This window comes from Saccoglossus kowalevskii, chromosome 16 (genome assembly GCF_978046115.1).
Source record: "Saccoglossus kowalevskii chromosome 16, keSacKowa6.1, whole genome shotgun sequence".
NCBI lineage: Eukaryota > Metazoa > Hemichordata > Enteropneusta > Harrimaniidae > Saccoglossus > Saccoglossus kowalevskii.
Window position 1 is genome coordinate 25,754,079 of NC_140656.1, and position 15,178 is coordinate 25,769,256.

Below are 15,178 nucleotides of genomic sequence, written 5' to 3' on the forward strand. Positions count from 1 at the left end.
ATTTGTTATCCTACTATTTGAATTGATAAACAAATAATTAAATTAAATAATTTAACCACTGTATTCTCTGTCAACATCAGTGTAAATTTGAGTCCACACACACACACACACACACACACACACACACACACACACACACACACACACACACACACACACACACACACACACACACACACACACACACACACACACACACACACACACACACACACCACTCTGTTGAATCAACACAGAGGCACATGTAACTTGGTGGAATAACCTGCTGTTTTTTACATCACTAATTTGGTGAAATTTATTTAACTCAGTATTGTTCAGCAATCATTTTCCTTTGTGGCAGGAAAAATGTATCAATCAAGGTTTACTGTATATTCTCACTAATAAAAGCATTAGTTTAAACCTACGTGTAATATACATAATGCAAAATTATTTTGTGATTGGTCAATTAATAGATTCAACATTTTTATTCTCCAACAAAGTACCATCGTATTTGCTTAAAGGCCCAGATATACTATAAATACGCTTAATAGGGATTATTTCCTTGATTGTCACGCTGTAGTAAACAGCTCCAGCCAAGCTCCGGTAAAAGCACGTCAATTATGTTGTGCCAAAGTGGATGTATGTGACTACATGAATATCACAGCAATGACTGGGTATAGTATTTATGACAATAAATTGTGTACGAGTTGAGATTTTGGCGGATAAAAGTCAAAAACACGAACTGGATGTCCATCCCCCATCATGTACGTGTGATACCACGAAAATGTTGCCATCACATCGATGATTTATTCTGGCATGTTTGTCTATCGTAGTGACAACTGTACACTACTGCTAGGTTTGTACATTGTATTTACTGAGGTTCACGTGTCCTGGCCATTAACGGGGTGCCTCACTATTTTTTGTTCCGGTTTTGTGTCATGGTGTATGCGCTATTCCCAAATGACTCGTCTCAGAAACTTTAAGTATATACATGTAGTTACTGGACACCCAACAACCATCTCATCAAAAATGACCGATTTTGAAGTGATATGCAAAAAGTAATCCATAGAAAAATAAAACTATGCGACGTATCACCTGGGCTTGGGACCTCACCAACGCATTAAGTGATTGTTCAATCGCAGGCATGAATTCTGGTAGCAGACGATGAACTCAACTTGACTCTTCGATGTACCCCAATGTTATACAATAGAAAGGGAATTTCATAGAATGATGCATCGTCTCAAATTTATTATCTTTGCTATTACCACGTATCAGTAGCAGCATTTATGAGAGTGAAAGTATGAGCGTTGTGCAGTGAATATTTTTTTTATCGTTGACCGCAGCATGACATCACTCTCAGCGTACGTACATCGTGGTCATCGCCGTGGCATCGTAGTTCAACGCAAACGAGGATGGCAAATGATATGATACAGAAAATCCGCAGTTACACGCATCGATGTTTACATATAGATAATCAGCTTGTAAATAAACTACAGGTTTCTGTAAACATAGGCTATGCAAGTGATTAACAACACTCATTAGCATAGCCGCACATCCAATTCACACTTTCTCAGGGCAAGTGAATTGGTCCTTTAATGAGTGCATCTCTAATAGAAGCAAATAAAAAAAAATGCATTTGTTGTACGGTGGGTCTTATTACATGACCACAGACACAGCTCTGTTCTTTATTTAGTGAATGTGATACTAATAGAACAAATACAGTACTTACTGAATATTGATTCTACATGCTGGTCATATTTTTTTTTATGGTAGTGAAAAACAGCTGAACCTGAAACTGTCTGAAATATGTCCAGTTAACTTGTGACAAAAGTTCATTTTAATATACACAAAATAATTGCAATAACAAGGCCATGATAATCTCTCTTACTAAATATGTAAGTTTTACAAACTTTTACAAAATGGCTACCATATTGGAGCATAAATGATATGAATTTTTTCCTGAACTGTTACCTAATTTTCTTATGAATTATGATTTTGTAAATTTGATCACTTGTTTAATAAAAATATTATATATATCATATTTCTCAGAAGCACATGCACTAATATGTAAATTACAGAAGACAGTTGTCCTTACGGATAAAACAAGTCATATATTAATTAACAACTGTGATGGGTGGTTTATATTAGGGATGCATTCCATTAGACTAAATATGGTACCTCAGCTGACTAATGGTAGACAAATTCTATACATGTATACAGACCACGACCAAAACCGCAATCCGCTCTGGAGCAGCTGAAATCCGACCTGTCTCAAAATATGCACAAGTTAGTTACATTATAGTGATGTGTTGATTATCGCATGAGTATGAATCACATGGTTAATCGGCTGTAAACCATCAAATGACTATGATTTAAACTATACCAAGGCTGTAGCCAATTAAGAAGGTTATAGCCAATCAAATTGCAGTTTTGAACATACACTATACCGTCAGCCACAGTAATTTTCCGAGAGGCAAATTACGCGAGTCTGTAAACATTGACATTTCGTAGAAGTAACAATTTCCCGAGTGTCAGCTAATTACGCAAACATTTGTCTTCATGAGTGCCATAAAAACACTCAATTCCTAGCAGCAAAATTCAAGCGATTTACAGTATGTACCTCACTTTAATAGTAGTCAATTTGTTACACATTCTGAGTCATGCCAAAACTAGGTTACGCAAGCTTATACATGAATAATCAGGGAAATTCTAGAATGTCCATTGATCTATTCAAGACAACATGAAATAAATGGGTCTAAATCCCTAGATACGAGGCAGAATTTGATACATTGAAAAAAGAAACAGTCATCAAACAAACTGCTCTCTGATTGGTCCGACTCTTAGATGTTAGGGTTTGGTAACCAATCAGGAACAAGCAGCTTCAAATTGTCTCTAATTCCTTGCTTTATGTATGAATTTTCATGGCTTGAAACTCAGAATAAGAAAAACCTAATATTACAATCACCTTGTCTTAGAAGATGAGAATAATATGGAGAATTTCAGGAAACGTTTAACCTTTTCACCATCAGACTTCCTCCCCCAAATTGTTCTGCACTTTTTTTCTTATATTCTTCAATATTACTAAAAATTAACACTAATTCTGGGGCCAACAGACAGAATTTGAGTAAATTTTTAGTTTTTACTCAAAAAGTTTGGCTATTTTTGTCCCAATCTTTTGAAGAAAAGTGCAGACTATAAACAGAACTATTTTGTGAATTTGTGATGAAAAGAAGGAACTGGTCGTGAAAAGGTTAATAATACTAACATAAATAGTTAAAGTATCCACTACCAATGCAACCATGAAGTTCAAGTCCAGGACATGTACATAGAGAACAAGTCATTGTCAATGACACGTCCCCGTTCCGTTCATATTTGAGTGACATATACATTCAAAGCAGATCATGACCGAAATGCACCTGCATATGTACAACACATTGTGCCACATCTGAACAAAATCCATCCATGCATGACTGAGATCCGGTTCTGGAATTGTGAAAATACGTGATTTTGATGCATTTTCGGCCTTAAAATGGCCATCATTCCGCTATTGTTAAGCAGATCATGAAACAAATGCACATATCTATTTGTGACATGATGTACCATGTGTGTGTGAAGTTTGAACTTGATCAATCCAGACATGTCTTGGATACGGATCCAGAACTGAATTCTTTAACAAAATGGCGGCCAGTCGGCCATTTCGAACTTGATCCGAAAAAAAAAGACGTGCATCAAGGTCCTATTATGTTTAATGTATGTACCAAATTTGAACAAAATCCATCCATGCATAACTGAGATACGGGTCCGGAATGGTGAAAATGTGCGATTTCAATGCATTTTCGGCCTTAAAGCGGCCCCCATTTGGCTATCGTTAATGAGATCATGAAACAAATGCACATACATATTTGTGACATGATGTACCTTGTGTGTGTGAAGTTTGAACTTGATCAATCCAGACATGTCTCGGATACGGATCCAGAACTGAATTCTTTAAAACAAAATGGCCGCCAGTCGGCTATTTCGAACTTGATCCGAAAAAAAAAATGACGTGCATCAAGGTCCTATTATGTTTAATGTATGTACCAAATTTGAATGAAATCCGTTCATGCATAACTGAGATCTGGGTCCGGAATGGTGAAAATGTGCGATTTCAATGCATTTTCGGCCTTAAAGCGGCCCCATTTGGCTATCGTTAATGAGATCATGAAACAAATGCACATACATATTTGTGACATGATGTACCTTGTGTGTGTGAAGTTTGAACTTGATCAATCCAGACATGTCTCGGATACGGATCCAGAACTGAATTCTTTAAAACAAAATGGCCGCCAGTCGGCTATTTCGAACTTGATCCGAAAAAAAAAATGACGTGCATCAAGGTCCTATTATGTTTAATGTATGTACCAAATTTGAATGAAATCCGTCCATGCATAACTGAGATCCGGGTCTGGAATGGTGAAAATGTGCGATTTCAATGCATTTTCGGCCTTAAAGTGGCCGCCATTTGGCTATCGTTAATGAGATCATGAAACAAATGCACATACATATTTGTGACATGATGTACCTTGTGTGTGTGAAGTTTGAACTCGATCAATCCAAGCATGTCTCAGATACGGATCCAGAACTGAATTCTTTAAAACAAAATGGCCGCCAGTCGGCCATTTCGAACCCGATCCAAAAAAAAATATGACGTGCATCAAGGTCCTATTATGTTTAATGTATGTACCAAATTTGAACAAAATCCGTCCATGCATAACTGAGATCCGGGTCCGGAATGGTGAAAATGTGCGATTTTGATGCATTTTCGGCCTTAAAATGGCCGCTATTCGGCTATCGTTAATCGGATCATGAAAAAAATGCATGTGCATATGTCCCATATAATGTGTGCTGTATGAGTGAAGTTTGAACTTAATCGGTCCATGCATGTTCGAGATACAGGTGATCACGGACGCACGGACGGACGGACGGACGCACACAGGGCAAAACATAAGTGTCCGTTTTCGGACTGCGTCCGAACGTGGACTAACAAAGCCCACAAATATTAACTTGAATATTTGGCACTTATTTTTGTAACCAATCATGGAAGTTATTCTCTTCAATATCGTTGCAACACGCCATTATAATTGGCACAATTTAATAGGAAGTTATTTATATATAAATAAATACATACATAACTGCTTCCTGGGAGGGAGAGGTGAAAGGTCAACAATTTCATTTTCTTTATTTTATTATAAAGACCTATGAACCAGTCAGAAGTCTGAAACAGCATATCGTTTATTAATATTAGAACAGTATTTTTATTAATAAGCGAGATAGAAAATCAATAGTCTTTAGTTTTGTCATTAATTAGTTGATAAATTGCGACTGAAGTATGTATTAAGTACACTTAAAAATGCAAAGACATTAGGAGTGGGCCAATTGTAGTTGGGGCTGGGGGAGACTAGTGCAAAGTGTTTGTGATCAGCCATTGAGACAGTGTATCACAGTGACTGTTGCAAAATTTCTTTCCCTTCAGTGATGTAACTTTTTTTTATCAGATCAAAAAATTAAAAGGGATACATTTTTGCTTACGACATTTTATTTACAAATTGATATTTGTTACAACATTTCACAAAAAGTCACAATGACTCGCTGACTGATAAACTTTCACTGTTTACAAATTTTATTGTTATTTCTTTTGTTTTCAGAATCTGGAAAGATTTATTAAAGTATCAAAAACGATCAGTCCTTTGTGAAAAAAGATATGACCTCAATGACCTACGCCCTTTGACCATACACTGTTAAACCAGTGTGGCTGTGTTAGTATCTAGAGAAGTGAGATGTAGAGTTTTTTAATTGGCATCAATCATCCCAGCTATGCATCCTCTCTCTCTAAGATCTAATGAGACTGCCATAATTGGTAACACTCATAACAGCAATCTGAATTCACCCCTTGCTGTGATTCAGTCTATCTGTTCATATAATCACTATTCAAATAATCTACCCCATTTCTGTTCCCAGATGATCAATCTTATAACTTGTACATGGATAATGACTTAAAAATTGATAAGATTTTCCAGTCAAAGTTTTGATGCATGATTTTATACATTTTTATTTACTTTTCTGTAATTTTTTTGTTAAATGTTGATCAAATGAACATAATTCCCCATTGGCTACTCTTCTTGACCAAAATTAAAAACAAAAAAAATGAAAAAGTTCATTTTGTAAAAAGTGATGAAAGGAATTGTGAAGTGGTTGTTCACAGGACCCAGTGAACAAAATGTACAAAAATAAATGCTAAATGCCTCTGTAAATGATTTTTCGTCATTGTCCATTTTGTTATTTTCATTTTCCTGTCTGTCTTGTAATTTATGTTTTTTAATATAAACCTTATAAATGCTTGGCTGAAAATAATTCATTTGACACTAGACCAATGACATACACAAGATGCAATTAAGTGTATAGAGTGTTCTCTTAATATGGACAATCTGTTGTTTTTTCCTCAACTTCAACAACTCATGATTTAGACCATTAGCCTACCACTTCAGCAGAGATTTACAGCTAAGCCTTGTCAATCCACTACACTACCACTACATGTCTCATACATTTATTTTATTACTTTTTCCTAGTTGCCTTTTTTGAGCTGTGTTCATTGCAAAACCCTAATTAACTCATTAACATTAACTTAAAAAATACCAATTTAATTCAGAGGAATTATGGGACAGTATTTTTCCCACAATAATATGCTTTCGGTTTTTACAAAATAATTTTGATTCATCTGGGCAGTAAATATTTAAAAAAATTGTTGCAATGTATCAGTTTCGTATCAAACAAATGTCTGATTAAAGACCAGTGTTTTGTGCCTAGGATAGTAAGGTAATCGCTACTTCCTGCGCTATGTACACTCTGGTTTCGTCATTTATTTTCCAATTATTAGAAATGTCTAGATTTCCACATTTAATCGGAGAGAATGCAGGTTTTTTAAGAACACTAATATTTGTAAAGTATTCATACCCTGGACCACTGCCAAAATAAATCACATACCCGAATAGGGTTGCATCAATTAAGTTTGTATACACATATGGCTGTAACTGTATCAATATCGACAAGTTGATTGTTGCGTACATTAGAGGAAAGTTAATTTGTGATGATACAGTGGACAAAGTAACCGTGTGATGATCTACAAATCCCATCCATAACATCAACTTTGATGTGCACAAATGTATTATGTAAACTCAACTGGCGGAAAATCCCAACCCTAACTCTGTATGTAATTTCTACAGTGAATAAGATCGGAGCAGCTGCTTAGACAGCACCGTTAAACCATCAACACCAATCTCCATCTCATTGTCTGATTGATTTGTTCACAAATACAAAGCCACCGGGAGGCCCAAGAGTGAACGGGCGCCTCTTTGCGCATTGTGCCCGCCAGCGTTCTATAAAAGAGAGAAACAACGATCTGGTGCATTTATATTACAAGTGAGATACGGACAAATTGAAATTGATGAATTAGAGTCGAAGTTTGGAGTGGTGACGTGCGGCCGACATGTGTCCACTGAGTGTCAATCTGAATAAAGAATAAAAAAACGTTTCTAGGGTGACACAGATTCACAACAACTGGGTGCTTTTTCAACGAAGGCAGAATTTGCATTGCTATATTTACATACAGGGAATGACCACACATGTGGAACAAATGTATGAAAATGAGTTGAACACAATTATTCACAATCAGCCCTAATTGATCAAAATAGAACTGTGCTTATACTTGCTAAAAAACAAACAAGTTCCTCATAAAAAAAAAAAACATGCGACCTTGTCATTCAGGTATGTACTATTCATTTACCCCAGGGTTCCAAACAGTGATGTCTTCATTTGTTAAAGCCCATTGGCAAGGTTGACAGCATTAAGTCCCAAAGGAATACACCCCATTGCTCAAGGTCAATGCCCCATAATAGACCAGTACAACAGGATTGCCACTAATCAGGATAATTATTAACAGAAGTGAAAATGACATTACCATAGTGTCAAAGTGGATACCTAATCTGTCACAAATGAACAAAGCAATAATATTTATGTTACAACTCGGTGCAAGCCAAAAAAGTGCTGATTTGTGGTTTTATTCTACCAGTACCACAGACAGCATTTGAAGAAACACACACAATGGAACAAAAGCAAGACTTGGTAATACATTTTAAAATATACATTAAATCATTTCATTGTGTCTGGATATCATCACATGGTACATTCTAGTTGGCCTCCACATCAACTCCTTGGTTATCAACGCTCTTAGCATAATTCGGGTCATCGCTAATTACTAACCCTAAAGGCATGTAAACTATGAGCAGACGCGCTTCACCAGTTTTTAAGCTTAGAAAAAGGAACCTAAAGTCTGAGGCTGGTACAGGTACTTCACACTAAATTTATTTCCGTGCGGCATGTCAGGCATTTCCAACAAACACAATGCATGATATGGGTTTAATGCACTATAATTTTCAAATTCACAAGACAAAATCTCATTCACAAGTTTATAAATTTAATTTGTTGGTAATTTATTAACAATAACTACATCCAATAAGAGAGTAGAAGAAAAAGAAAATATTGCCCCCCCCCCCCAAAAAAAAAAACAACTCAATCAGCATGGCTAATTTTCATTTTAAAGTTTGCTAATTGGTCACTAATTGATTAATTTGTCTTGGTAATTTATTTGTATATTTCTATACAATTTAAGCATTATATCCCCAATGCCTGAAGGACCAGAGAGAAAAAACTTGTGTTGCATTGTTGTATGCCAGCTTAGTATTAAATATTAAAACAATTGTTTTACAGTCTTTTACTTATTTAATTTAATAAACAAAATATGTAAACAAATGAAAATAGTTTAAACTATTAAAATTATTTTTTATGAACAAGTAACTATATAAGATTTAAAATAATAACATTTCATATTTGATGCCCCATTTTGTTTATCAAATTTTAATTAAATATATATTTTAATGCAAAAAATAAATTTCACTGAAAAGCACAATTCGTGAATCACCACATGACATGTATTGTCTCTGATTAGACAGTTAAATACATTTGTGACAATTTGATGCACAGTTGAGTTACTATTACTTCATATCTTCAGAACATTAATTCCACACATTTTCTTAAAGCAGTTTTTCACTGAAAACGAAGTATCTACAGTACTGGAATATTAATAAATGTGGACATGCAGTAATTATCAAATCTCATTCTTTGACCTTTATGCGCATCAGCCCAAAAGGAGCCACTCAATACTTTTTTATTTCTGGTTTCTGACAAAATACTGTTTAAAAAGGAAAAAAAAAGGAAAATAAGGAAAAAAAAGATGTACAACCACACCATTTTTCATGACATCTCAGAATTAGGCCTAAATATTTTTTTTGCTTAATATGGCACAATTTTCGAAATTGATATTACATGTATTTGCTGTGGAGAGCTGACAGTCAGGGGATGTAAATACGTGATTGGAAACACATTTTAATTTTCAAGACAAAGAATTTGTCAATTTCAGTTGATTAATAATAACATTCATGTGTTGAAATTCCATCAGTTGAAAATCCAAAACTTTCTGAAACTCACAGCAAATCGGTTAGTTACAGTGTTGACAAATAACTGACAGTATGCGTTCGAGGTCATAATGTCAATTTCATATTATTGCTGGATGGACAATGTGATTGACACATCACACATTCTTTCACGTACTCAATATGTGCATTTTCTTGTTTACTTTAAATTTATTTTAAGCAAGAAAGACGGAACTTTTGAGGTAGTTTGCAAATTTAAATGCAAGCAAGTTATTGAAGCCATTTTGGATTATCACTCACTGGATTATCTAAATTTCGCAAAAATTATTAAAAAATTTGAAATAATACTTTAACATAACAATAATGTCATTCTTGTGTGATTTTCAACAGTTTCTCTCCAACAAAATATTTTGCACTGAATAAAAAAAGTCCCAATTACAATTTTGAAACAAAAAAATGTAAGGATTTATTTGCTTCTAATCAACCCTTATTCACATTTCTTAGACTTTGCAAATATCACTTGCTATTCCATTAAAATATAGAATGCCTGTGTGGGTGCAGACATTTTCAGAGAGAGACTGCAACACATTTTTTTTTTTAACCAGACTACTGTTTTAATGACACAACAACATCTGCCATTTTATGAAGATTGTCTTCTTTTCATAATTTTTGACTTTTTGTTTAATGTCTTAAAAATATATTTGTAGTTATTTTAGCATGACGACGAAATCTAGCAAAATCACCAACAAAAGAAATTTGATTCACCGTAATAAGACAAAAATATATATTTTTAGAAAAACAAAAAAGAAGTCTAGACTTGCTAGACAGATAAAATCATGACATAAAGTGGTAGTCAAACTATTCAATCATGAGAAACAAAAATTAATCATGCAATTCTTTCTCAATACATCTGTGTTTACGACTTTCAAAGCCAGACCTGATTAAAATCCCTGGAGTAAATATAATATTGCCGAATAGAAGCAAGTCAGTTAAATAACTCTAAATGATGTATTCATCAATTATGGGAAAAGTATATATAATATTAATTATTATATTAGACCACCATTTTAACTGCCTGAAAACGTCGTTCAGATCATATACCATAGTAGGTCACTGTAGTGGGTCTCCTCATCCAAACCATACTCAGGGATTTAGCACTAAAGTGCAGTTTTTTGTAAATATTATGTCGGTTGAGACGATTTTACATTTATCAATGTTCGTGCTAACAACAAACTAAATCAAATGTGCAACACTGCTCAATCTCTAATCACTATCTGTATGCTAGTTCCAGGGCCCGTTGTTTCAACTTGAACATTCCACATGCTGTATTACATTTGTTTTGTTATTTCCAAGTCTCAGAATCATATTTTAAATAAAGTTGGCATAATATAATAGCAATATTTAAACCACCGCTGGTGTTAGGTACACCACTCGAGGTTGCCAAATTCACTCCACATATGCACTCGCCTGTGGCTCATCGAGGATGTATTTGTGAATTGTCCGATATCTCATGGTATGTCTGGCTGCAGGAGTGGTTTATTTGGGGTCACTTTGCTGCAGTAATAATCAACGTCCACCACCTAGGGAAGGGGACAAAAACTAACCTCACACTGGGGGATTTTAAATGCCATGAAATTCCTTTATGTAGGTAATTTGACAGCTCCAACTAATACATTGACAGTAGGGCTTCATCACATCCTTCACTATTTGGCACATCTTCAGTCCCCCCCCCCGTCCCCCCCGTAAACATTGATATGTTCATAGTCCTGCTATACACACGACATTTTACTAAAAGTGCAACACTTAATTTAAATATTTCCAATTTTTTAAACGCAAGTGAACAAAAAAAACAAACAAAAAACGCTGGCATGAAAACTGGCCCCAGGAAATGTTTTGTGCGTACTACTCAGGGACAATAACACTTTGGTTTTCCTCCATTGTTCTTACTGCCAACAACCCAAAATAGGATATAGACGGATTACGGAAGACGTTGGCAAATGTATCACCGCAAGATCGACGGTGAAGAAATCCGAGAAAGGCGCTACGGGACAAATTGATACATTATAAAAGATATCTGTAGAAACAGGAGCCTAATACTAGTGAGATATGTGGCCAGCCAAACGAGTTTGCCAACGACACTTTTCATGCTACATATCATCTATAAATACAAATCTTGCCCAAAGGCGTGGAAAAAAAACTTGTCTGCTATGACCACCATACTTAAATAAAACAGCAGGTTCCCGTATCCAGTTCGGCTGTTATCAGAAATTCGCCTCGAAGGCATGGCACAGAGGTACAACGCCGATATTTAATATTATCTCAGTTGATACTATCTACGTCTACACACACAAAAAAAGAAACAAAACGAAATCCTTGACGAATTTATTACACACACTGGAAAGAAGGCGTGTCGTTTCTTTTCTGGTATACGATTGCCGATCGGATTTTATTTTATTGATTCGGAATTAATCATAATGTTAACGATTGACTTGTCATGAAATGCTTCACTAACAAGCCAAGCATTATTAATTCTTGGTGGTAGCTAGTTAAATTGGAAGAACTGCACACAGTAACAACGTGTATCCAGGCAGCACACACATCGATATTTACAAGTATAATAACGCAGCTAGTACATTACCTTACGTTGCCTTTCGTCAAAAGGCAAAGCTAGCCATGGCATCTCCCCATAATACTCCTCAAACGACGCCGAATCTCTGTCCGAACTCACAAATATAATCTCCAGCTTATCGCCGTTCTCCGATTTCTTAAAATTATTGTAGAACTCAACGAGTTTCGGAGTGAAACCTCGACAAGGCGGACACCAATGAGCGGAGAAATACAGTCCGATCAGCTTGCCAACCCCCGCCAACGAAGTCGGGTCCACGGTCTCGTTCGCCCGGTTAATCAGTCTATTCCCGAGTATATCGGACAGTGGTTTCGACATGGCTTTAGCGTAATCCAGAAAATACCCGGGAAATCCAAAAAGACTCTCAAAAACAGCAGTTGATCAACCGAACCAGAGACAGCAAGGAAGCATGCAAGAGAATCCTGCACTGTACGGGTGAAATTTGCATATCTGACGTCATATGGTCAAATCAGAAAGTGACCTCAACCTATTTATTATTATGCAAATTCCACGCGCCTGGCGTAATGATTACAGGCGAAGACGTACGGAAACAGGCTACACCAAAATAAGTATTTATATATTATAAACCCTGTAATCATAAATAAGTTCAATCTTTAAAAAAAATATAGGCCATATTTTCAAGTAAAAACTGGACGATGCACACGACATTATGCATCAAAGCACGCTGATTAAAATAATTATAGTACAACACTTTCTAATAGTGACGTAGGATAGAAATACCGCAGATGGGTGAAAATTACCACATAATTTGTTATTCAGTATTTATTTACTACCAGTTAATTGTTTCAAAACGATACTAAGGAATTACACCAAAATCAAGGCTATTGGACGGGGACTGGCCCAGTCACAGTTGTCCGACCGGGGGGCTATTTTGATGATGTCAACCATTATGTGGCTGTGATTATTACATGGGAATACCCAATCCACAATTTGGACGCTTTGACAATGCGCCAAATGGAACTCAAATCTGGTGATATATCCATATCTGTGCTAGTGTCCGGCTTCGAGTACTAACCACTCAACGCCACAGTTAGATAGCGGTGGTCATCGTACTATTCATTTTTCCATTTTGGCTGGGTGAAAAGAGGACCCAGCAGGTCCTGGAAGTGCCTTGTTACATCCCAGAATAGCATATAGATATTGTCTCTATTATTCTTATTCATCTATTCAAGTAAAGATCATGATAAAAACAAAACGTATAGTTTTTACATTTCAACACCAGAGGGCGCATGTAATGGTAAAAACAGGTCTCACAACCGGTATCGCGGTATACATGTACCATAATGCTGAATTGTTACGTTTCGGTTGGTGCCAGCCATGGAACTAATGAAACGATTTGTGTCAATGTTATTCCTATAGAACTAAAGTATCTAAAGCGCATACCCCAAGTCTTATGTTATTTTTTTTGTATTTATGCGCAATTGCTTTCAAGTTGGTTGGTTATTTTTTCCCATCGTAACTTAATTGTTATTTTTTCTTTTTGTTCTTTTATTGGAATACGTAGTACGACACTGCAGTTATTTAACATTTCAAAGAAAAATTGAATATTGCAAAACATATTCCTAATATAAGTCAATTACATTTAATGGATTAAGTTATAATAATTTATAACAACATCCAATTGACTGAAATTTCATATCTGAGAAATTCTCCAATTGATATATTTGTCTTGCTTTACTTAAATGTTAAATTTTAATAGGAATAATAATAACGAGGGGAAAAACAACATTATGGCTAAAAATTGTCAAAAAAGTGAGTGTCGATTTGGCAGAGTGGGGTTCTCCACGAGTGCATTGCTGTCATCATGCTAATAGTAAAGTATGAATATATATTCACTTGTCAATGTTATCAGGTGAGCCGTGGCGTAGTGGGATCGTGTCATACGAGACTAAAGCTTGTGATTAACCCTCAATAAGCGGCACTGGTACACATAGCCAGTGTCGTGGAGAACCCCACTCTGCCAAATCGACACTCACTTTTTCATTTACTGCTAAAGACTTTATTTTAACTAAAGTTATTTTTCGATTAAAAAACATTTTGATTGTTTTGCAGAATTTTATTTTCACTGATTTTCGATGATTTGTATATAAAATATAGGAAAGGGGTATTTTCACTGTATTATATTTTCACGGATTCATCCCGACTCAGCGAAAATAATAAACATAAAGTACACTATAGTACAAGATTTTTGGACGTGGTAATATTCAGTCTTCTCGATACTTTTTTTTAGCTGTTGTCACTTTCTACTTCTATTTTAAATCCATGACTTTTCATGGTGACGTTATTTGTTTTATAAATCCATCTTACATTTTTGTTAGTTTGTAAAAGTGAAATATCTCAGGCGAAGGTCTAACATTGCCGTCGTTACTCATAAAGTAATTACAAATGTGTGCTCCAAAGACTATGTATACTGTTTCAAATATCACCACGTTTTCAATTCGATAAATGCTAAACTATGGAGTTATTTAAGAAAGAAATGTTCTTATTCAAATTACTATTTTCCACACGCAATTGCTGATATTTAGCTAGCTATTTAGATGATCTAAATGCTAAACTATGGAGTTATTTAGAAACAAATCTTCTTATTCAAATTATTATTTTCCACACGCAATTACCGATATTTAGCTAGCTATTTAGATGATCTAAATGCTAAACTATGGAGTTATTTAGAAACAAATCTTCTTATTCAAATTATTATTTTCCACACGCAATTGCCGATATTTAGCTAGCTATTTAGATGATCTAAATGCTAAACTATGGAGAACACAATTGGAACTATGTCGGGATAATTGGATTCGCTTAAAATGTGCTACTGTAATGGTTTGTCTTCACAAAAATATTTTATTTGTTCGTTTTAGATTTTTTTCTGATAATTTCTTGTATTGATATCAGAAATGAGGAAATTAAGAACAATACTACCCTAACAGTAGCACATTTTAAGCGAATCCAATTATCCCGAAATAGTTCCAATTGTGTTGGAGTTATTTAGAAACAAATCTTCTTATTCAAATTATTATTTTCCACACGC

The 15,178-nt window shown here is 35.2% G+C and overlaps 1 protein-coding gene across 1 annotated transcript in view; it reads right to left on the minus strand.

Moving 5' to 3' along the window:
* LOC100378642 (nucleoredoxin-like) overlaps positions 1-12,558 on the minus strand; it is a 43,755-nt gene extending 31,197 nt beyond the window's left edge. The window contains exon 1 of the mRNA XM_002741752.4: positions 12,142-12,558. Within this exon, the coding sequence (XP_002741798.1) occupies positions 12,142-12,447 (306 nt within the window). The 5' untranslated portion in view covers positions 12,448-12,558. The remainder of the gene's footprint in view (positions 1-12,141) is intronic.
* Positions 12,559-15,178: the final 2,620 nt, after the last annotated feature.